Source organism: Rutidosis leptorrhynchoides, chromosome 3 (genome assembly GCF_046630445.1).
Source record: "Rutidosis leptorrhynchoides isolate AG116_Rl617_1_P2 chromosome 3, CSIRO_AGI_Rlap_v1, whole genome shotgun sequence".
Taxonomy (NCBI): Eukaryota; Viridiplantae; Streptophyta; class Magnoliopsida; order Asterales; family Asteraceae; genus Rutidosis; species Rutidosis leptorrhynchoides.
Genome location: NC_092335.1, coordinates 105,310,326 through 105,333,297, shown reverse-complemented (window position 1 = coordinate 105,333,297; position 22,972 = coordinate 105,310,326). Strand labels below are relative to the sequence as shown.

The 22,972-nt window shown below is 35.7% G+C and overlaps 3 protein-coding genes across 3 annotated transcripts; 2 read left to right on the top strand and 1 right to left on the bottom strand.

Moving 5' to 3' along the window:
* Positions 1 to 11,292: 11,292 nt before the first annotated feature.
* LOC139896617 (uncharacterized) lies at positions 11,293 to 16,734 on the top strand. Its single transcript, XM_071879265.1, has 11 exons — positions 11,293 to 11,636; positions 14,113 to 14,215; positions 14,462 to 14,475; positions 14,577 to 14,801; positions 14,947 to 15,018; positions 15,416 to 15,499; positions 15,741 to 15,779; positions 15,877 to 15,981; positions 16,058 to 16,223; positions 16,305 to 16,414; positions 16,537 to 16,734. The coding sequence occupies exons 1-11, from the start codon at positions 11,424 to 11,426 to the stop codon at positions 16,621 to 16,623; spliced, it is 1,218 nt and encodes a 405-aa protein (XP_071735366.1). The 5' UTR covers positions 11,293 to 11,423; the 3' UTR covers positions 16,624 to 16,734.
* Positions 16,735 to 17,223: 489 nt separating this feature from the next.
* On the top strand, positions 17,224 to 18,138 carry LOC139897244 (beta-1,3-galactosyltransferase pvg3-like). The gene has a single exon (XM_071879937.1). It carries the CDS (start codon positions 17,230 to 17,232, stop codon positions 18,136 to 18,138), a length of 909 nt encoding a protein of 302 aa, XP_071736038.1. The 5' UTR covers positions 17,224 to 17,229.
* Positions 18,139 to 18,315: 177 nt separating this feature from the next.
* LOC139896616 (sucrose synthase 7-like) lies at positions 18,316 to 22,300 on the bottom strand. Its single transcript, XM_071879264.1, has 13 exons — positions 22,064 to 22,300; positions 21,835 to 21,989; positions 21,559 to 21,751; positions 21,366 to 21,484; positions 20,962 to 21,274; positions 20,582 to 20,872; positions 20,309 to 20,475; positions 19,810 to 20,034; positions 19,067 to 19,633; positions 18,848 to 18,986; positions 18,679 to 18,761; positions 18,550 to 18,573; positions 18,316 to 18,449 (listed from the first exon to the last, which is right to left on the bottom strand). The coding sequence occupies exons 1-13, from the start codon at positions 22,298 to 22,300 to the stop codon at positions 18,434 to 18,436; spliced, it is 2,529 nt and encodes an 842-aa protein (XP_071735365.1). The 3' UTR covers positions 18,316 to 18,433.
* Between the last annotated feature and the right edge of the window lie 672 nt (positions 22,301 to 22,972).

The following is a 22,972-nucleotide window of genomic DNA, read 5'->3' as shown; positions in this document are numbered from 1 at the left end:
TATGGTTGTTTGATGAAGCATGATCTTTAGGGTCCGCTGACTTCATCATAGGAATACGTGATTGGTGGAGCATGACCTTCGGGGTCCGCTGACTTCATCATGAGCGTGGTGTTATATCGGTGAAGCATGATCTTCGGGTCCGCTGACTTCATTCGGTGTTGTGATTGGTGGAGCATGACCTTCGGGGTCCGCTGACTTCATCATGAGCGTGATGTTATATCGGTGAAGCATGATCTTCGGGTCCGCTGACTTCATCCGGTGTTGTGATTGGTGGAGCATGACCTTCGGGGTCCGCTGACTTCATCAAGGGAGTAGTGTTATGTCGGTATGGTGTAACACTATCGGGAAATGCGAAGTACCAGTGGGAAATGCGAGTACCATTCCTATGTTGAGATTGTGAATCGAGTGTGGTTTCGGATTCACGATGACGCGTGTGGTTTCGGTCATCTTAACTAAATGAATCTCGTGTAGTTCGGATTCATGGTGACTCGTGTAGTTCGGTCATCTTATTGAGGTAGTAATCTCGTGTGGTTTCGGATTACTAAGGCTCGTGTAGTTCGGCCGACCTCGATGTTGTGGAAGTGAATCTCGTGTAGTTCGGATTCACAAATGACTCGTGTGGTTTCGGTCATTGTATTGAGGAGTGAGTCTCGTGTAGTTCGGATTCACAAATGACTCGTGTAGTTCGGTCATTCCTCCGGGATAGTGACTCTCGTGTAGTTCGGATTCACTATGGCGCGTGTAGTTCGGCCATTCCCGATTGTTGTTGTGGTGAAGGTAGTGAGTCGCGTGTAGTTCGGATTCACTAGGGCTCGTGTGTTTTCGGCCAGCCTTCGTGTCGTGTGATCTATTGGTTGTTTGATACACCAATGGTAGGGTCGTAAGGACCATGTTGCGGGAACTATCGGTCGTTTTATACGTCGATGGTGGGGTCGTGAGGACCATGTTGTGGGATTAGTGAGGCGATAGCCGTGTTCCGCTCACATGTTTGTTACGGGTGTGACGATGGTTGATTTCGTACACCTTGGGTTTTACGTTTTCATAATCGTTTTGGGCGCTATCGGTTCTAGCCGTTGGATTATGATGTTACGGTAGTTGCGTATTGGTCGTATTGCGCGCTACAAGGGATGTTTAGTGATTGGTGTTATCCGTAAGGATTCGTTTGGTTCGGTCTTCATCATTTCGGGTTGTTGACCTTAGGTTGAGACTTGGTTACTTTAGCACGGTACTTGGTAATGGTACGCTAGAGGATTGATATCTCGGTTAGAGATGGGATGAGTTTCCCGATGTTAGGGAAGGAGCATGGTTTTAATGCTCGGATTGTGGATTTGAGAAAATCGTGGATGACGATTTAGTTGTTGAAGGCGATTCGTTAGGAAGAATTGCTTAGGAAGGTCGGATTGGGACTTATGTTGAGGACCGTGGAGTGTGGTCCGTTTGGTTAAGTGACGAGGATCACGAGGACGTGATCGAGTTTAAGTGGGGGAGAGTTGTAAGACCCGAATATTTATCTTGTATACTTGTGTATTATGGTGTTCAAGGGTGTGGGTTTTATTGTATATAAATTAAAATGCAAAAGAAACTGTTTCAGTAGGGTCGCGCGCCGCGCGGGTTTGGGGCGCGCCGCGCCATTTGGCGCTGACAGAATCCTTTGTTTTAAATTGGTTTAAATGAAGGGTATTTGGGTAATTTCACTTGGGGCCGGATTTGTGAGCCACATTAGCTGGTTTGGATCAGTTTTGGATCATTTTCACATCCATTCATCACCCCCACCTATCTAGAGAGAGAGAGAGATTCTAGAGAGAGATTTAGGGTTTTGGAGAAGAAGGAGGCCGTTTGGATCAAAAGCTCGAGTTCTAAAGTTGTTCCTTTCGTTCCTAGCTACGTTGTGGTAGTATTGGTAAGCTCAAACTCCGAATTTCATCTATTTGATTTGATATTCAAGTTAGGGTTTGAGTTAGTTTGATGAAAAACCCATTTAGATGATGAAATGGGTTTAGTGATGCTAGCAATTGGGTTTATTGTTAATTGTTGGTGGATTTTGGGTTGGTGAACTAATTGGTCATGTTTAGAACTTGAAATTGAGTTTAATCACTTAAGTTAGTGATTATGGAAGTATTGAAACCCATTTAGGGTTACTTGGTTGACTAACTATGACTTTGGGTCAAATTAGGGTTTGGTGGTAATTATGACCCAATTGGCGAGTTAATGAGGTTTATAAACTTAAAATGGATTAAGTTGGAGTATTAAACCGAGTTAAATGTGTTTTGGTGTCGAAACTTGTAAATGGTGAGATTTTGACCTTATGAGTCAAAATTAGGGTTTAAGTGTCAAAATGGGTATGACACGTGTTTAGCACTTGAGTTCGGGTTTAATTGGCGTATTAGGACCATTCTCACTTGTGTTAGTGATTATTGGTTAGTTTTGGGCACGGTTTGTGCTTGGAAGTGCATTTGGGTCGAAATTGCACTAAGTGACGAATTGGGTTGATTTGTAAATCCACTCTAAGTGTATTGTTGTAATTGTGATAATGGAATAGGTATTTTCCATTGGCGAGTTGCGGTTTACTTGGAAGCTTTCTTCAAGACTTCAAGGTGAGTGATAATATCCTATGTGCATATGTATGTGTAGGATGGGTGCGGGTCGGGTGAAGTGATTCTCGGCTATAGAGCTCACTTCACATATAGAAGGATTTGATGGACTTTTGTATGAGTCCAATTGGCACGGTTGTGCGTTTTGGTTGACCATCTTTGGCGAAGTACGCGTTCGCGTGTACATAATCACACGTGGTTGTGATGTGGTTGATATAACCCCAATGGCAAAGGGTATAATGTTGAGAAGTGAATCGCGTGTGTATCCGGATTCACGATGACGCGTGTGGTTTCGGTCATCTTATTGTATTGTGGAAATGAATCTCGTGTAGTTCGGATTCATGGTGACTCGTGTAGTTCGGTCATCTTATTGAGGTAGTAATCTCGTGTGGTTTCGGATTACTAAGGCTCGTGTAGTTCGGCCAACCTCGATGTTGTGAAGATAGTAATCTCGTGTGGTTTCGGATTACTAAGGCTCGTGTAGTTCGGCCAATCTTCATTGTGGTACTTGGTTCTCGGTATTGGGTTAAGGTGTTAACCTTATTCGTTTATATTGTTATATATTAATGTATTGTTGTGTTGTAGCTAACCCTCCGGGTGTAGCTATTTGGCGTTGTTCACATCGTCGTTGGTGAACTTATATTGTTATTGTATCTTTAGCTCGTTGCTTAGAGATCGTACGGTATGCTTAGTGTAGTGCTTTATATATGGATGCCTCGGTATGCGGTATTTGTTATTTTGTGGCGTGTCCATTTTATACATATATATGTATGTAGTATATTATCATTCACTAAGCGTTAGCTTACCCTCTCGTTGTTGACTTTTTTTATAGATTGCATGCGGATGGTGGCTCGGGTAAGCGCGAGGATTAGAGGACTTGCATAGTTTGCGTAGAAGGCTTGCTTTTGGATTTATTAGGATTGGGTAGCGTATCCCCAATCGCCATGCTCGGCTTTATTTTGTATTAAAAGTCTTATGGTCGAAAATTGTATTTTGATACTTAAAGGGTAATTTGGGTCGATGTGGGCCCCGCTTCGTAAACATAATTTTATTAATAGAACGTGCTAGTTTTTATATATGGAACATGGGGTTAAAAGCGTTACGCCTAAATATGTCGGGAACTAGTCAAACATTTTCGCATTTAAAGACTTTCCGGACAGTCAGGTTTGGCGCGCCGCGCAGCCTATATGGCGCGCCGCGCCAGGTGGCAGTTCATCAAAAAAAATTTTTATTTTGTATTTTCACGTGGTTTGTTCGCGAGTTGGTTTGGGTTGTTACAGAAGAGCTAGAAAGTATTTGAAAAGGACATGTTAGAAGCACTTGAGTATTTCCAAGAACACCAAGTTTGCATTTGACAAGTCTAAAGTTAGATGACATAATTGTGATGAACTTGGTCATTTTAAAAGAACATGCACGAGACCATCAAAGCCTGGTTTTCACAATCCGTTCCATACTTTGAATATTGAAGCTAACAGGAGATATATTGTACCTATTGATTTTACCCACGTGTCGTTTTTAGGGTATTTTGTTCGTGTGTAATTTGATGTGGATATTTAATGAGTAATAGTGCACTCATCATTTTAAAAACGATATATTTTCGTAAGTATTTTGTCCAATTAATTATTTTGGTAAGCTAGATACATACAAACTTTTGACTTTATATCAAGGTTGAAAAAGACGTGAGAAGGGTCGTGACAATCGGGACTTTAAAACGTCGAGACGGGAGTCGAGACGGACGTTGACTGACGTTGACTTTTTTTGGGTAATAGGAGTTCACCCGGTGAATATATTCAATGAAAAAGATCCATTATAAAGCAAAACGACTATTGGATAGGCTCTATAGACTGACGTTGACTTATATATATATGTATATTATACACATATTTTAAAGCCAAAAACCTTCGTTGACAAGTTTGTACCTAACTACCTATAATCGCTATTATCGTTAATATAATACAAAAAAGTAACACTGGCAATTTTAATCAATTTGACCGATTTTTTGATTTTTGACCGGCGTTGACCCGACCTTTCCCGCATTTGACCCAACTTTTGACCGTTGACTTAGTTATTAGAAGATGGGACGAGGTCGAGATGGGATGTTCACCAAAACGTCATACCGGGCATTGTAACGGACGTTGTTTACAACACTGTTATATATAAAAGAAAGCTATATATAACAGTGGGTATGCGGGTACACAATTTGGAGAAACAGAAATCTTACATTATTCAAAAACAATAAGAGTAGTGGTCCTATGTTACTTAACGACATTCAAGTTAAAACGTTCGATTAGATTTCGAGGAGGTCGAAGAAGAAAGCGTTTAATTGGAATGAGTGGCTTTTGAATCCGAGCATACATGATGATCACGGCTAATTATTTTCCATTTGGTGTGATGTTTTCGTTTTTATTGTATTAGTGTATTAGTATTTTCAAGCATGTTCTTCGCATGCTTCTATTTGTAATCACAAGTTATTAACAAAATTATTTGGTTGCTTTTCAAAAAAATAAAAATAAAAATAAAATAAAAGAAAGCTATACAATTATTAAATTTAATCTCAAATAATATAGCATGTGCAAATTTGTTAAATGTTATAATATTTAAATGCATAATATTTTGATGACATAACAACATATATTACACACTTAATTAAGTGTTTTTTGTTATAATTCAGTAGGCTTATAACTACCTTTAGTGGTTTGATTCTTGATGTTATAATTCAGTAGGCTTATAACTACCTTTAGTGATTTGATTCTTGATTTAGAATACTAATAATGAAGTGTAAAAGCAAAAAATGATAATGGAGAGAAAGAAAGAAACACTTTGTAAGTGTGAGAAATGGTGCAAGTTTAATGCTTTCATTCATGAGTATTTATAGCCTAAAATCTCAATATAAAAATACATACTTTGTGTACCAAAATTGACTATATGTATACACCAAAATTGACTATCCATATCTATATTATTATTATTATTATAACACTCCCCCTTGGATAGCAATTTTATTTTGTTGAAGATCAACTATAAATTACTGCCTCGTTAAAAACCTTGCTAAAGAAAACCCAGTGGGAAAAAACTTTAGCTAAGGGAAAAAGAGTGCAGCATGGAGTTGACTCCCCCTCAAGTAGACATCGCTTCAGCTGTTACATCTTTTGAACATGTCTCATGCCAATGTTATGAACGTGTGTTCTGAAAATAGCAGTTGGAAGTGCTTTCGTGAAAAGATCAGCAGAGTTTTTGCTAGATTGCACATATCTCATTTCAATCTGGTTGTCCTTAATGAGATTTTGAGTGTATGAGAAGAATCTAGGTGGTATGTGTTTTGTTCGGTCACTTTTGATATACCCTTCTTTCATCTGTGCTATGCAAGCTGCATTATCTTCATAGATAGTTGTTGGACTTTTATCGCGTTCTAGTCCACAAGAATCAGTAATGAGTTGTGTCATTGATCTCAACCAAAAACATTCTCGAGTAGCTTCATGTAATGCAATCACTTCGGCATGATTTGACGATGTAGCAACAAGTGTTTGTTTTTGAGAACGCCATGATATTGCAGTACCTCCATTTAGGAATACATATCCAGTTTGAGATTTAGCTTTATGTGGATCAGATAAATAACCTGCATCTGCATAACCAACCAAATCTTGTTTTGATTCGTTAGAATAAAATAATCCTAAATCAGTAGTTCCTCGAAGGTATCGAAATATGTGTTTGATCCCATTCCAGTGTCTTTTGGTAGGAGCAGAGCTGAACCTTGCCAACAAATTAACTGCAAAAGAAATGTCAGGTCTTGTACAATTTGTAAGATACATAAGAGCTCCAATTGCACTAAGATATGGTACTTCTGGTCCAAGAATGTCTTCTTGATCTTCACATGGACGAAATGGATCAGCTTCAACATTGAGTGATCTAACAACCATAGGAGTACTTAATGGTTTTGCCTTGTCCATATTGAAACGTTTCAAAATCTTTTCAGTATATGTTGTTTGATGTACAAGTAAACCATTAGGCATATGCTCAATTTGTAAACCAAGGCAATACTTGGTTTTTCCGAGATCTTTCATTTCAAATTCTTTCTTTAGAAGTTGAATGGCTTCATGGATCTCTTTATTTGTACCTATGATGTTAAGATCATCAACATAAACAGCTATGATCACATATCCGGATGTTGTTTTCTTAATGAAAACACAAGGGCAAGTAAGATTATTTGTATACCCTTTGCTTATCAAGTAATCACTTAATCGGTTATACCACATACGTCCCGATTGTTTTAACCCATATAAAGATCTTTGTAATTTAATCGAATACATTTCTTTGGGTTTTGCATTTGATGCTTCTGGTACCTTAAATCCTTCAGGTATCTTCATATATATATCACTATCAAGTGATCCATATAGATAAGCAGTCACAACATCCATGAGATGCATTTCTAAATTTTTAGAAACTGCCAGACTGATTAAGTACCTAAAAGTAATTGCATCCATAACAGGAGAATAAGTTTCTTCATAATCAATTCCCGGTCTTTGAGAAAAACCTTGAGCTACAAGTCTAGCTTTATACCTTGTAACTTCATTTTTCTCATTTCTTTTTCGGACAAAAATCCATCTGTATCCTACAGGTTTCACATCTTTAGGAGTGAGAATGATGGATCCGAAAACTTTTCTTTTATTGAGTGATTCTAATTCAGCTCGTATTGCTTCTTTCCATTGAGCCCAATCATGTCTATTTTGACATTCAACCATAGATGTTGGTTCTGGATCATCATCATTATTCATGATGTCATATGCAACATTAAATGAAAATTTCTCATCAAGATTTTTCATTTCATTTCGGTTCCATAATATTTTTGAATATGCATAATTGATTGCAATTTCTGTATTGACATCATCAATCTCCTCTGCAGTAGGAGTACTGATTTGTGGTTCTTCTTGAACACTTTCTTTTACTTCATTATCAGCTGATTTTCTTTTTCGAGGATTTTTATCCTTTGAACCGATTGGTCTTCCACGTTTCTGACGTGGCAAAGATTCATGAGTGACGTTATTGCCAGCTTTTGGAATTTCAATTCGAGCTGGAGTATTTACTGCTGGTATATATGATTTTGTCACCGTTTTTGTATCTGTAAATGCATCAGGCAATTGATTTGCAAGTTCTTGTATATGCATTATCTTTTGAACTTCTGTCTCGCATTCTTTTGTGCGAGGATCAAGATACTTTAATTGAGGTTCACACCATGAAACATCATTTTCTTTATTTTTCATTTCTCCCCCTAATCTAGGGAACAATGTTTCATTAAAATGACAATCAGCAAAACGTGCTGTAAAAACGTCACCTGTCATAGGTTCAATATACCTTAATATTGAAGATGTTTCATATCCAACATATATTCCCAACCTCCTTTGAGGACCCATTTTTGTACGTTGTGGTGTCGCAATTGGAACATACACTGCACAACCAAATGTTCTAAGATGGGAAATATTTGGCTCTTGACCAAAAGCAAGTTGTAGGGGGGAATATTTATGACTTGCACTTGGTCTGATGCGAATCAATGCAGCAGCATGTAAAATTGCATGACCCCATATAGATACAGGGAGTTTTGTTCTCATTATCAATGGTCTAGCGATTAACTGTAAACGTTTAATCAATGACTCGGCTAAACCATTTTGTGTATGCACATGAGCAACAGAATGTTCAACAACAATTCCTATAGACATGCAATAGTCATTAAATGCTTGAGATGTAAATTCACCAGCATTATCAAGTCTCACCCTTTTAATGGTGTAATCAGGAAAATGAGCTCTCAATTTAATAATTTGGGCAAGAAATTTTGCAAATGCCACATTACGGCTTGATAACAGACAAACATGAGACCATCTGCTAGATGCGTCTATTAGAACCATGAAATATCTAAATGGTCCACATGGTGGATGAATTGGTCCACATATATCACCTTGAATTCTTTCAAGAAACATTGGTGATTCTTTCTCAACCTTAAGTGGTGAGGGTCTAGTTATCAATTTTCCAAGAGAGCAAGATGTACATGGAACCATTGTATCATGATGGATTTTTCTATCCTTTAGTGGATGTCCATGAGTACATTCAATAATCCTTTTCATCATTGTTGATCCTGGATGGCCTAATCTGTTATGCCATAAACTGAATACACCAGGATCAATATATTTTTCGTTAACTACCATATGTATTTCTGGTACATTTATATGTGTATAATGTAATCCAGAACTAAGTCTTGGCAGTTTTTCAACCACATGACTCTTGTCAGTGATACTTAAATATTTCTCATTTTCTGTTGTCACTGACTGATAATCATACCCGTTAAGGTATATGTCGGAGAAACTCAATAAATTTCTGCTTGACTTGGGAGAAAATAAGGCATCATTTATTAAAAATTTTGTACCATTTGGTAGTATGAAATTTGCCTTTCCTATCCCTTTTATCAAGTTAGCAGGTCCTGATATTGTATGTATAGTTCCTTCCGTTGGTTTTAGATCAATAAAATATTTCTCGGATTTAAGTATAGTGTGTGTAGTTCCACTGTCTGCTATACAGAGATCTCCACCACTTGATTGATGTTGTATTCCATCAAAATTCATATTGAACTTCATATATAAGAAATAAATAGTGAGTACATTAATATTACACAATATTTTAAACGCAAATAGATAGTACTGAAACATTTAGCAAACATAATGACAAAGACAGACGATATTAAATCGTTTATTTTTCAAAAGACACACAACTTAAACATTCAAGAAATCTTCATATAAATCAGATGGTTTCTCAGTGACTGTTGGATCAATATTATCCACAAAATTTACTTCCTTTTCTTTACCTTTCAGCGAATCCTGATACATCTTAACAAGATGTTTAGATGTTCGGCAAGTATTAGCCCAGTGGCCCATTCTACCACATCTGTAGCAAGATTCTTCAGAATTTTTAGAAGAATTTTCTTCAACATCTTGTTTAATGGGCTTGTTTTGTGGTTGATATTTATATTTTCGTGGATTACTATTTCTTTGACCACCACGGCCACGACCACGACCACGTCCACGCCCATTACCATTACCATAAGGATGGTTTCTACCATAGTTATGGCTTTTGGCATGATGATGGTGATGGTTATTATAACCACGACCTTGCCCGCGTCCTTGTCCCTGTTTATAATTATTTGCAGTATTTGCTTCAGGGATTGCAAGTGTACCAGTAGGACGGGATTGCTGATTTTTCATTAATAGCTCATCATTTTGCTCTGCAACTAAGAGATATGAATTAAGTTCAGGATATGTTTTGAACTTTAGCATTCTCAAATTTCTTTGCACTGTGATGTTTGCAGCATTCATTGTGGAGAAAGTTTTCTCCATCATGTCTGCATCACTAATTTCATGTCCACAGAATTTAAGTTGTGAACATGTATTATACAGAGCTGAGCTGTATTCATTTACTTTCTTAAAGTCTTGGAACCTTAATGTTCTCCATTGTTCCATTGCAGCTGGAAGTAAAATTTCTCTTTGATTATTGAATCTGCTTTTGAGACCTTCCCATAAAACATGGGGATCTTCTACAGTCACATAATTATTTTGTAAGCATTCATCAATATGTTGATGAATAAAGCAACATGCCGTAGCTTGTTCTTTTTCAGAACAAGTGTTGTTTTCATTTATGGTTTCAAGAATGCCCATTGATTTAAGATGCATTTTTACTTTTATAACCCATGGCATGTAGTTGTTTCCAGTTGATTCTAAAGGAGTAAATTTAAGCTTTTCCAGATTCGACATTTTCTATTATCAAAAATTAAAACAAACATCATGATAAATTAGAGTCAATTTATATTCATAAGTATATAAACATTAAACATAAATTTAATATAACATAAATGATAAGTAGGTGACAGTGTCGACCATGTGTAAGCAATCATAAATAAATGTTATATAACAAAAATATAAATATTAGTAAACATAAATGAAAATTTGGCGACAGTGTCGACCATATATTTTTTCAGGTGGTATAACCGACCTATATCATTCTGGTGGTATAACCGACCATATATCATTTTGGTGGTATAACCGACCATATATCATTTTGGTGGTATAACCGACCATATATCATTTTGGTGGCAGAGCCAACCATATTTAGTATTAAGATTATCGTGCTGATAACGTGTTATAATTCAGTAGGCTTATAACTACCTTTAGTGGTTTGATTCTTGATGTTATAATTCAGTAGGCTTATAACTACCTTTAGTGATTTGATTCTTGATTTAGAATACTAATAATGAAGTGTAAAAGCAAAAAATGATAATGGAGAGAAAGAAAGAAACACTTTGTAAGTGTGAGAAATGGTGCAAGTTTAATGCTTGCATTCATGAGTATTTATAGCCTAAAATCTCAATATAAAAATACATACTTTGTGTACCAAAATTGACTATATGTATACACCAAAATTGACTATCCATATCTATATTATTATTATTATTATAACATTTTTGTGTATATTCTTTAATTTTTTTTAGTAGAACATTAAACACAAAACAATTACTTATATAAGAACATGACAAGTAAAAACAAATAAAAAAGTTCACGGATGAAATGCGCCACAACTCACCCACTCCCCTTTTGCCTTCACCTTTGCCTGAATTATAAACTACTTACAATATTTTCACATTCACAAGTTAAAGCCTCAACTTCACCATAAAAATCAACCACCCATATTTAGTTTCATTACCACATATTAGCTCAACTTGCATCTCTATTTTCTTTTTGTTGACATCAAATTTTAACTCTTTTCGTTAAGAGTACCGTGAGGTAGGACACATTAATAATGTTTAGATATATGACGGTTTTATTGTTGGCATTGGGAGGTCTTTTGCTTCTAGGTAACGGAGATTTAACAGTCGAGGGTGCTAACACCGTTAAAGTGCCCCAAGGTAACATTTCCACGGTAGAAGATGCAGCTTATTTTCATATCTATTACGGAAGCACCTTTAAAGTCATCAAAAACGACCTTGATGGAAAGAGCTATCTTCTCATTCAGGTACCAACGTATGCCGTTATCATCGTTTTCGTTTATTTAAAAGAACGAATTTTGAAATGTTATAATTTCCAAAATTTTACAAATATTTGTATTTGTATGCGTTATGAATCTATGATATACCGTGATCAAATTGTCTTCTCTTTTTCCTTTACTTCATCATATTATTGTTACGAAACTTTTAAAATAATACTATACACTAATATTGATTTCTATCAATTATAAACTATCAACTATATCTAGTAAATTCTTTTTATTGGTTAGAATAGGAAATGGACACTTATAATGTAACCACAGAAAATAATATGGTGGACATTATTAATGAAACCGAGGTAGTAATATTTTAGCTTTAATGATGTTAAAAAGTACCAAAAAAGATGTCTTAGACCCTATGTAGTTACGCACGCCGTGTAAAGCCTAAAAAGGGTTTTTTGTTGAGGTCATAAACTTACACAAAAAAGTTGGAAACATTTTGCACTCATTGCATTGCATTGCATTGCTTGCATAAACTATAATAACACGGGTTTCAAATCCAAATCCAAATAATGTTCATTCAATAATGTAAATAAAATCGCTCTTGATACACTTTTATATTTTATATTTTTGTTAGAAAAATATATTTATAAGGGTATGTGTGTGCTTGATGATGAAGTTTTGTTTTCTAGTCTAGTAGTACTAAAAAAGATATGAGAAGTTCACCCCACTTTGTCGGGACTCGATCACGGGTTTCAAATCCAAATCGACAACACATCTAAACATTCATTAATTCTTGGAGAAATTTCTAAATTAAATTCCTAAACCATCTATGTAACCACTTTGTATGATTAATGTGTCCCTACTAGTGGTATCGACCCATTAATCTTGAGATTGTGACTAAGAGTAAAATAGTATAGCTTTTGTAATTGGGTGTGCATTTGATGTTAGAAATTGAGTATGAATTGACTGTCCGGATTGATTCTTGAATCGTGTATTCATTTTCTCTATAAAGTATTTCGATCCAATGATTGTCTTGGTTTCACGAAATCTTTACAGGGATAAGACAAGAATGCAATTAGTATTTTTGGCAATGAAATCACTAATCAATTATCTCGAGAATTTGTGGATGTTTCTGTTTGCTGCCCCTTAGACCCCGCAAGGGGGCGCAACCCCCTTGACCCTCGCAATTACACTACAATTAACAGCCAACTCTTACGGGCGTGTACTCCACACTCTCCGAACCCGTTGTTAAGTATAACTAGCTGACTCTTGCATTTTAGTAAATCCCTATTAACTAAAATGAATGTTGGATGACACTAAAGTCACCAACATTTGAGACATTTTTTCCTTAGCGTTCGTATCTCTCGAATGTTATTAAGCGTTCCCTCTCGTAATTGTGCACTAGGCCAGAGACTCGAAAAGTGATAATCTTTAAAAACGTTCTAAGCATAACAATTGAACTTGCAAGTACTTCTTATTAATGGAACATACTTAGAACATTAGAACAAGTGTGAACATTGAGTTGTAGTTCAGCTGGTAGTGGTCTGCTTCTCTTATCGAGAGGTTAGGAGTTCGACTCCACTGGGCTGCAACATTGCACTCAATGTTATTCCAGACTTGAAGTATCCACCCAGATCATCTTTCGCTTAGTGCAGGGCAGCGAGGAGGAGGGGTTTTACCGGTCATGCCCTCGCATTGGTCCGGATTTTCTCCAGGACAGTAGTTGGAGGCGAGTTATGCAAATACGGAAGATGAACGTGTGAGTGGTTAAGTCCCTCTGGATGATCCCAAACTAATGTTAAAAAAAAAAAAAAAAAAAAAAAAAAAAGCCATTCGAGTGCTGAGTTATGCTTGTTGGACTCCTTGTCGTTTAAACAAAAGAATTAAACAATGTAAAAGCAATAATGAATAACAATCACAAAGAATACATTATTAACTTATATGTATATATTGATCACTATGTACAAATGAACATAGGAGACCGATATTAAATTATTAAATGAGTTTTTACTTTAGCTGACGACATCTAGCTATAATCACCTAACTCCTCTTTATTTACAGAATTATAGAGATGGATATAACAAGAAACTTAATTCCCTATGTTTAAGAAGTAAGAGTTTTTTTAATTATAGCCCCAATGGACTAAGTTTACGAAAATTGTTTATGCATGATTTGTTGTAAAAAAAGATTAGGAAGATGATTAGTGAGAAGTTAATTGGATAATTACTAGCAAGATACAAGCCATTCAAACATCTCTTAATGTCTTAAATCTATTGAAAAAAAAACTGTTCAAGTAAATCTAATATTTTTTTAGTTAATCTTAAAAATCAAGTTAAAAAAAATAATAATAATAATAATAATAATAATTATCTCTTCAAATTGGATATTTTCCCGACAATGCCCTAATTTAATCAAAGATGGGTCGATTAACACGTTGTATTGCGATTTATCCCCAAATTTAATTGGTTAAAAAAATTCAGTTAATCATTTTGAAAAAATGCAGGATAATTCAAAGATGGCAGGAAAGACCAAATATTGCACAGAAAGGATCAAATCTTTTGTCATTCCATTATCAAACTTCTCCTTGGATGTCACCTACTTTCCAGGTTCAATTTGCTTTCTCTTCTTAATTCATCTATATTTATTCATTCATTCATTTTTAAACCATAATTTTACATATAAACAATCACTGTATAGATGTTATATTGCAATTACTTAAATGACAGTAGTAACTTATACGGAGTAGTTCATATATTTCAATAATACTTATAAACACATTCAGACTATTGTTGATCACTTATAAGCTATATACACTCTTCATTTATCATTTTCCCTTTTTTGAATTTACGCAGTTTCATTCTTCGAGGTGAGATTATGCTTTTGTTTGTAAGTCTCATTGTTCTCTATATACCAATATAATTTGTTACGTATTAGTTTAATGCACATGAAGTTGTGATCTTACAACAGCTTCTAGGACTAATGCCAACCTTAAAAGGCATGACGTCAGAACCGGTAGCTTCACCATGTCTCCTTAAATTGTACAACGAAGGACAAATTCAGATGCTCAACAACAGTGAGCCAGATCAGTTTTCTCAGTTTACCGCACATTTCATCGGCTATAACAACGATCAGCAAAATCACTCGTGCAATTACGTTACTTTTGTCCCCATCGGCGAGCAATCCCCTCTTCAAGTACCTTCTCTTCTCTATATTTTAAATTAACGGGTGATCGATAAGCATCGTGTTCTACAACTGATGATTTAGAACACGATGCTAATTAATCACCCCTTTTTAAATGTTTGAATTTTTCATAATGAGATTGTTGTTGGAGTGATAGAGGGCAGAGTGGATCAAGTACTTGGGACTGTTTGCCAACTTGGAAGGGAGAGCAAATGAAATCTATGATGCTGTAAGTGCAAATGTGATACTTTTTCTGTTTGTTTACTTGTTTCAAATAAATACTCAAAAATTATTCCCCCTACTATATATTCATCGATTTAAAAGAGTCACGTTTTAGAAAATGTGACAGATCATGAAGGGTGTGCTAGTTACATTTAGGTGTATGTGTTTTTCATTGTGCAGACCTTATTAGGTCTTTTGTCTGCGTGTGTTTTTATGAAGATATAAGATAAAATAATATCTTCTGCAAGTCTTTAAACTTAGAATTATGCTTCTGATTGTTGCAACAGACACAAAAACAAACAGTCTTGATGTTTAGCCTACAGATCTTCCGACCGATCTTCAGACAAGAATATCTTAAAAAACAAACAGCACCTTAATGTTTGCTGATGCTTTTGGTTATGCAGGTTAAAAACAATTACATGTGCTTGGTTAATTCTACAGCAAGCAAGAAGCTCAACCCAATAGTGGCCTGGATGGAGTTTAGTGATGTACGTACGCCTAAAAATATGACTCTCAAGTCTCAATACGTGTGGTTTCCATATGCATATTGTCATATGTGTTCGCACGTGTTGGTAGTTTGATAATGTACCATTGAATTTAGCTATCGTTATCTTGAATCGTTCAACGCACTTTTGAAATTGGGAGCACGAAATTTATTTTGAAAAATGGATGAATTCTTAAGAAGATAATTGGGCTTACATCTCCATTTGCATCTTTCTGTTGGTGCAGGGCGTATGGTCTTTCACAAAAGAAGAATACAAGCTAAAGGTATGTCATTATCTCATTCGTTTACATGCGAAAGTGGTAATATCAAGGCTAACTGAATAAACTATTGAGACACAAAATTTGGGGTGTTGTACAACAGTACATAGTAGATGCAGGTGGAGAGAATCTGGATGAGTCCATAAACCAAAGAATATACAACATTTCCTCTATCGAAGATTTAGAACAACTTCATGCTATCTTATGCGTAAGTTTCGTACAACTCCATACAAATTCATGTTTGTACTTTTTACTCGCATTGATTGTTTCTTCTTGTAAATTAGACTGTAGATGTGGTTATTGATGCAACATTAACTTCAGACCCGATTGGCTACAACTCAACCTTGTTTCTGCAAAACCTCAACATAGATGACCAATCTTGTTTTTCGTTTCTTCCAAATCAAGGCGTTTGGAGACACGATAAACGCATGTCGACAGATTTGGCTCTTGGTATGTTCTACTAACTAAAAGCTTTTTCAAGTTTTTTCTTCTTCTTTTTTTTTTTAATACTATCTCTGTTTTGTTTTCAAGATTGGTACGATGGAGCAGTGTCCCAACCACAACTAGTCCTTGCAGACCTAAAAGAAATTCTGTTTCCGACAGGAAATTATACTACTACTTACTTTAGAAACCTCTTAAAGGTACTTGACTTTCTTCATTTTTTTTTTTTTTTTTTTTTTTTTTTTTTTGCGAACTGATATTGTACATTGTTGTAGTTGAAATATTCAACTTAATAGTGTTTATCTGTATCTCCAAAAATCAGGATGAACCGACAATTAGCCTTGGTCTTGATAGCTGCAATCGTGATACTTTAACTGCCATGGAGCCAACTATAGTACCATGCTCATAGAATTTTGTATTTCGCTTTAAGTTGTTACTGGGATCTGTTCATTTTTTAGGAGGTCTATTAACTCTGTTACCTTTTGTTTGTAACAATTGTGGAAACTTAAATCATATTAATCTGTTTCAAAAGAGTTTAATGTCAAATGTAGATTATGAAATTTAAGTTTAATTCATTTTCAAAGGCATATATATCGTGTAATACGAAAAAAAGGGTACAACAAGAGTCGAAATCGCCCATCTCGCGAAAGATTCATTTCTGTAAAAAGGGTTATCCATGTAACAACCAAGACTATAAGGGTAATTTCGGCATCTTATATGAAGATGGGGGTAGCCATGTAACTTTTTCACACTTTCCTACATGAATCATGTTGCAACCAACAATAACCAAGGAACATGTAAAAACACCACTTCAAGATTTTCACTTTTGCAGTTTTCCACCAGAAAACACTCCTTTAAACACATTTCCCACATGCATAAAGCATGAAATTAATGTGCAACAAAGTTCTATAAGCATTAGTCATGCATAAACAACATGAATTTCACCCAAAAAATTATTAACAATTAATTATTACTTAATTTCTTACAAGAACCTCAGTAATGCATCCATACATACATGGTGAGTTTAGACACACACATGTCAAAAATGAACCAAAGAAGGCTTATTTTTGCTAAGTTACCTTTACTAATTTCCGCCATCCTAATCGTCATCTTCATCATCTTCAATCTGTCTGCAAAAGCCCCGTTTCAACTTTCGTCAGGTGTACAATACTACCCATCAACAAAGCAATTCAGCCTTCTGATAGGAATCCTAACTAGAGCAGATAACTACGATCGGCGCCATTTCCTACGCTTAATCTACGGAATCCAATCCTCTCCTTTAGCCCAAATAGACATCAAATTTGTATTCTGCAACCTCACAAAACCAGAACAAAGAGTTTTAATATCCTTAGAAATCCTCAGATTCAATGACATTATCATTCTCAATTGTCCCGAAAACATGAACAGTGGGAAAACATACACATACTTTTCTTCACTTCCTTCAATCCTATCTCAACCGTACGATTATGTCATGAAAGCAGACGATGATGTCTTTTTGCAACTGTCACCGCTCGCATCATCATTACATCCGCTTCCAAGATCAGATATGTACTACGGATTTGTGGTCCCTTGTCAAAGTATGAATCCTTTTAAGGAATATATGTCTGGAATGGGGTATATATTGTCCTGGGATTTAGTAGAATGGATTGCGAAATCGGTAATTCCTAAAAATGACACTTTTGGCCCTGAGGATAAGCTGGTTGGAAGGTGGTTAAATAGTAGCCACAAGGCACGAAACAGGTTTTCTAATAAGCCTGCCATGTATGATTATCCGCGCACAAATGGAAGATGCTCGCACGAACTTATTCCTGATACTATTGCGGTTCATCGGCTCAAGAGATGGGATCAGTGGCTTGCAGTGGTTCGGTATTTTAACCTGACCAACAAACTTGTGCCATCTAAACTTTACCATGGCTTGGATTAATATTACTGGCGTTCAAAATTATTCATTTGAAGTAATATCTACTTAAAAAACACCACAAACAAAGAATGTGATTATTTATTTTCATTTAATGAATATTAGTTCTAGAAGTGATACATTAAATCGGTATTTAATCGAATGTTACATTTTTTTTTTTTTAATTTTTTTATACAAATTCATGTACGCAAATTGTTTAGCTCATCGTAGCAAATTGGTCAAACCAGCTACGGGTCTTGGAAGTAGAAAGTTTACGAAGTCATATGATCTTGAACTCGCGAGATTGATTGTCAGCAATATTTTAAGCTCCAAACAGCCTAAGTTTAAGCAAGAAAAGACATTTTTAAATTTAACCGTTTTTTTTTTTTTTTTTTTTTTTCAAAACTAAACTTGGTAAGGACAGGTTTTCGATTTTACCTTTGCAGCCTGGATTGGCTACGTCTGTCCAAAAAAAGAAAATATAACCAACAATTAGTTAGTTGTCCATATACGAAATTTGATAACAAAATTAATGGCTGTAAATTAAGAAAATTAAAAATGACTTGCCTTTGCATTGGCTGAGTTGAAGGTTTTCTTATAATCACTGGTGAAGGTTGAGCTTCATCACTAACAATCGGCACAGTCCTAACCTGTTGATAATTACATTCAAAAATCACTTTACAAAATCCTTTTTTCCAAGCTTTATTAAAAAAATTTAGACAAAATAAATATTTACCAAGTTCTTATAATGCAGATTGTAGAACAGTTCAATGTATCTCTGTTTCGCTTCTTTCTGGTCCTTGTTTAACAGCTTCCAAAACGAGTAAACGTTTCCCATATTCAGCACTTTATTTGCATAAATCTTCCATGTATAACTAAAAAGACATAAACAACTTTTAAGTAACGAATATATTATATACCGTCCGTTTATATCAAGGTTTAGTTATCTGATTACCATTCGTATATACGCTTCAAACCACCTTCCGAAATTTTGTTCCAATATCCATCATCCTCTTTACATTTCTGGAAAAAATCAGCAATCTTATTGCTAGACACATCACCATAATTAGGATCAATTTGGAACCCAGATACACCATCAACGATGATCTCAGCGGGCCCACCTTGATTGGTAGCAAAAACGGGCAAACCACAGTTCATTGCCTCAATAACCGTGAGCCCAAACGCTTCATACAAAGCCGGTTGCACAAACGCACCCTTTGAATCAGCAATACAACGATAAAGCTCACTGTTCCTGTTTCGATCAGTTTGTGCTGATATCCATCTTATTTGACCTTTTAGTTGGTATTTTTGAATCAACAAGTGCATTTTCGTAATTTCCGCCATCTCTTCTCTATCTTTCGATTTCGACGGATCGAAGAAACCGGCAACGATAACGAGATTAACCAAACTCCTGAGCCGCTTGTTCTCACCGAACCATTCGGTTAACCCGGTTATATTCTTAACCGTATCCAGCCTTGCCATTGAGAATATTATCGGTTTCTGTTTGTCTTCTAAGTATCCACTATTTACATAACATTAATGAGTTAGGAAGCTCGTGCGTTGGCAGTCGGGATAATAAATTTTTATAAAGTAAAAAAGTAAAAAGACAAAAGAGCTGACGGCAACAGGTTACTATTCACTTCATTTCAGGTACTAGTATAAGGGATTATTTATAGTGAGTTGAGTTATTTAACTTACATGTGTTCATCGTTTTCGACTTTACTATAGAGTAGTTCTTCAATGGCGGGTCGAAAAGAAGTGAACCGCTTCTCTGTTTCGGTGTATGGAAAATAGACAGTCTGATCAGCTCCAGGAGAAGCAATGTTGAATTTTGGATCAAAAACGTTGATGCCCGAAACAACTCTATATAGCCCTGGAAGTGTAAATGATCCATGGCTTTCGTACTGACCGGGTCTATCTTTACTGAAACCAAATATCAAAGAGGCTTAAAACTTATAACCAACATATTTTGTCAAAAAAATTGGTAAATGTGTCTCGACCCAACACGACTAAAAAATTTAAGATGAAAAATGGGTCTCGACCCAAACAGACCCAACCCGGCCCGGTTCTCGACCCAACCCATTCAACCCGTTTTAAAGTTGACCTGTTTCAACCCATGACCAGTTTCGACCCAAACCCATTTGATTTTTGACCCAACCCGACCCATTTGGCAGGTATAGTGGTTATAATATCAAACCTTCCAGCAATTTCTTGGAAAGTGCTGGTGATGATGAAATCTGCTGAATTCATTGCAATCATATCAGCTGTAAATTGACAGGAAAAATGATATTTTGGGTCCAATTCTTTCCATTTCAAGTCTGAATCTTCGTACTTTGTCTTCTCTAAAGCGTGTGCAATCGTTCCCTGCATAATATTGAAATCGTATAACCACTTTCACCAATTACACATAGAAAATTTCTTAACGATTGCTAATCTTTACAAAAACATGAACACAATTACACAAACATACCAATGTGGTTCCGAGTTTGTTAGCCATAAGAGACGCAGCCAAATTTCCGTCGGTGTAGTTTCCGATAATAAGATCCGGTTTACCTTCCATCATTTCAATAATTTTTTCGCTTGCATCCTGAGTGAACTTCTCCAGATACGGATAAATATCGAACCGAGACACCCATTTGCGAAGAACACCTTTTTCGGTCCTAAACGGGACTCTAAGAATGTGTGAATGTTTTGTATTAAGAACTGGTTCCAGCACCTGGTTACACTTGGTCCCCTTGGCATCAGGAAGAAGTCGAGTCACCTGATTCGAACACAATTTATAATTTTAATATATAATTTTATGAGTCAATCTAAAAGGATAAATAAATGAAAGTATTTATTTTATCTTACCACAAGAATTTGGGGCTTGTAGTTGAGACCTTGCTGCTTAATCCTAAGGAGCAATTCCTCTTCCAAAGCAACAACTTGATCCAAAACATAAACTACTTGCCCGCCCGTATCGGGCAACCCAAGAACATTAGATTGACCAAAATACCCATGAATCGAAAACAATACGACATTGTATATGCTTGGAACCCTGCTAAAGAATTTTTCCAGGTTTACGGGATCGGGTGCTTGAAGAACCTCCAATAGATACCGAATGGTTTCCCCGACCCTTTCTGCATTATCTCCCCATCCCTTCTCTAAACCCCATTGGTTAAACCTAAATAATCATGGTTTTCATTAAGCAACCAGAAACTCAAGTACAATTATACATATAGATACAGATATACAATCATAGTATATTATTATACCTAAGCTCGAAGCTTTGATATGGCATATCGTTTGGCAATGATGAAACTGCAGCGTGAGCTACTATTAGAGCCCCTTGAAGCTTTGAAATTGTGTTTAGTGTATCATTTATCATAAGTTTCTGCACAATTAGTTGTGAAGGGTTACAAAGTTAAGTAAATATTTTGTAGATATTTAAATTAAATCATTTCATACTTCGTCTTGATGATTTAGCGAGAGTAAGTAATCAACAAGCAGCTGTTGGGTGCCAGGTTGAGCATAAAGCTTAGAAGTAATGAACTTTGACGCAAAGTTAACTCCATTTCCTATCGAAGAAGATAAGCTCATTGTAGGCAATTTGAAGTCCATTGATCCAAAGTCAATCTCCAACGCATTTTCTTCGCTAGCCCTAAATAATTTAAACTTCATTAAAAGCTTGTATAATTTGTGAACATGTTTTTAAGAAAACTTAACCATAACAGGTTTTGATACCATGATTCATCAACGATCGTTTCCTTGAACTTCAAGTAATCTGTAGCAGTGATCCCATCAACCGACAGATCATTAGAGTTGACTTTAACATACTCCCAAAAACCAGGATTTGGCCTTATAGCAAAGGCTACATAAGGCGGAACAACAGCTGCTTCCTGTAAATTTACATTAAGAGTCAACCAATACATATATGTGCAATTTATGCATACATGATAGTGTATATATATACCTGAGTTGTGCACAAGATGTAGCCAAGTAAGCCTTCCAAGACCTGATCCTTTTCGTTCTTGTCTTCAATGACACTTTCCATTTCTTGCATCAAATGATGGAGTTTCATCATTCGTTTTCCCTTTTCGACGTACTTCAAGAAGCATTTTTTCATATGATAACGACTCTGCCTCAATGCTTCTGGCATGGTGTCGACTACTGATTCGGACCGTTTCATAATCAAAGTTGAAGAAGCCATGATGAAGTCTTGTGTTGTTAAAGAATGTGGACAAGTAATACAAAGTTACAAACGAACTTTGATTTTGTTGCATTCATTTGAAGTTTATAATATATATATATATAGGAGATGTTTTGTGTTGAACTGGTTAAAAGTTTAAAGGAGATTGCTTTGCTTCTGGTTTTGTCAAACATTTAGGAAGGGATGGTTTTCAGAAATGTATGATGAAGGTCAAAGAATGTTAAAAGGAAAGAACTTTTTGTTTTAGGGGACAATCAAGTTTATTTGATTCCTAGTTTCCTAGAGACAACTTATATTATATTATATTATATTAAATCCAATATTAGGGTCATAATCAAGAAGGAAGCACTTTTTTGGGAAGGGGAATCAACTTTTTTTTTTTTTTTTTCATTTTTTGAAAAAACTTTGTTCACGAACATCTACACTATACATTATAATAAAAGCTTAATTGAGATATCATAAAAAATTTCCTTGAATTATAACCATTGGATTACTAAAAAGACATCCATTACCCATATCATCTAACCATCCATTTCTATTATTGATCAATAAGTCATAATTAGCTTTTAAACTACCCTAAATACCCTTACTAATACGGGAGAAAAAACACAGATTAGGGGGTTACGATATTATCTTATACTGACGACATCCATACAAACTATGAAACCCTAC

Coding starts and splice junctions, on each gene's coding strand:
- LOC139896617 (XM_071879265.1), top strand. CDS start 11,424: ATGTTTAGATATATGACGGTTTTATTGTTGGCATTGGGAGGTCTTTTG. Junction 15,500..15,740: donor CCTGGATGGAGTTTAGTGAT/GTACGTACGCCT, acceptor CTGTTGGTGCAG/GGCGTATGGTCTTTCACAAA. Junction 16,415..16,536: donor ACTTTAGAAACCTCTTAAAG/GTACTTGACTTT, acceptor TCCAAAAATCAG/GATGAACCGACAATTAGCCT.
- LOC139897244 (XM_071879937.1), top strand. CDS start 17,230: ATGGTGAGTTTAGACACACACATGTCAAAAATGAACCAAAGAAGGCTT.
- LOC139896616 (XM_071879264.1), bottom strand. CDS start 22,300: ATGGCTTCTTCAACTTTGATTATGAAACGGTCCGAATCAGTAGTCGAC. Junction 20,873..20,961: donor ACAAGCCCCAAATTCTTGTG/GTAAGATAAAAT, acceptor TGTTCGAATCAG/GTGACTCGACTTCTTCCTGA. Junction 19,634..19,809: donor GTCGAAAACGATGAACACAT/GTAAGTTAAATA, acceptor TTATGTAAATAG/TGGATACTTAGAAGACAAAC.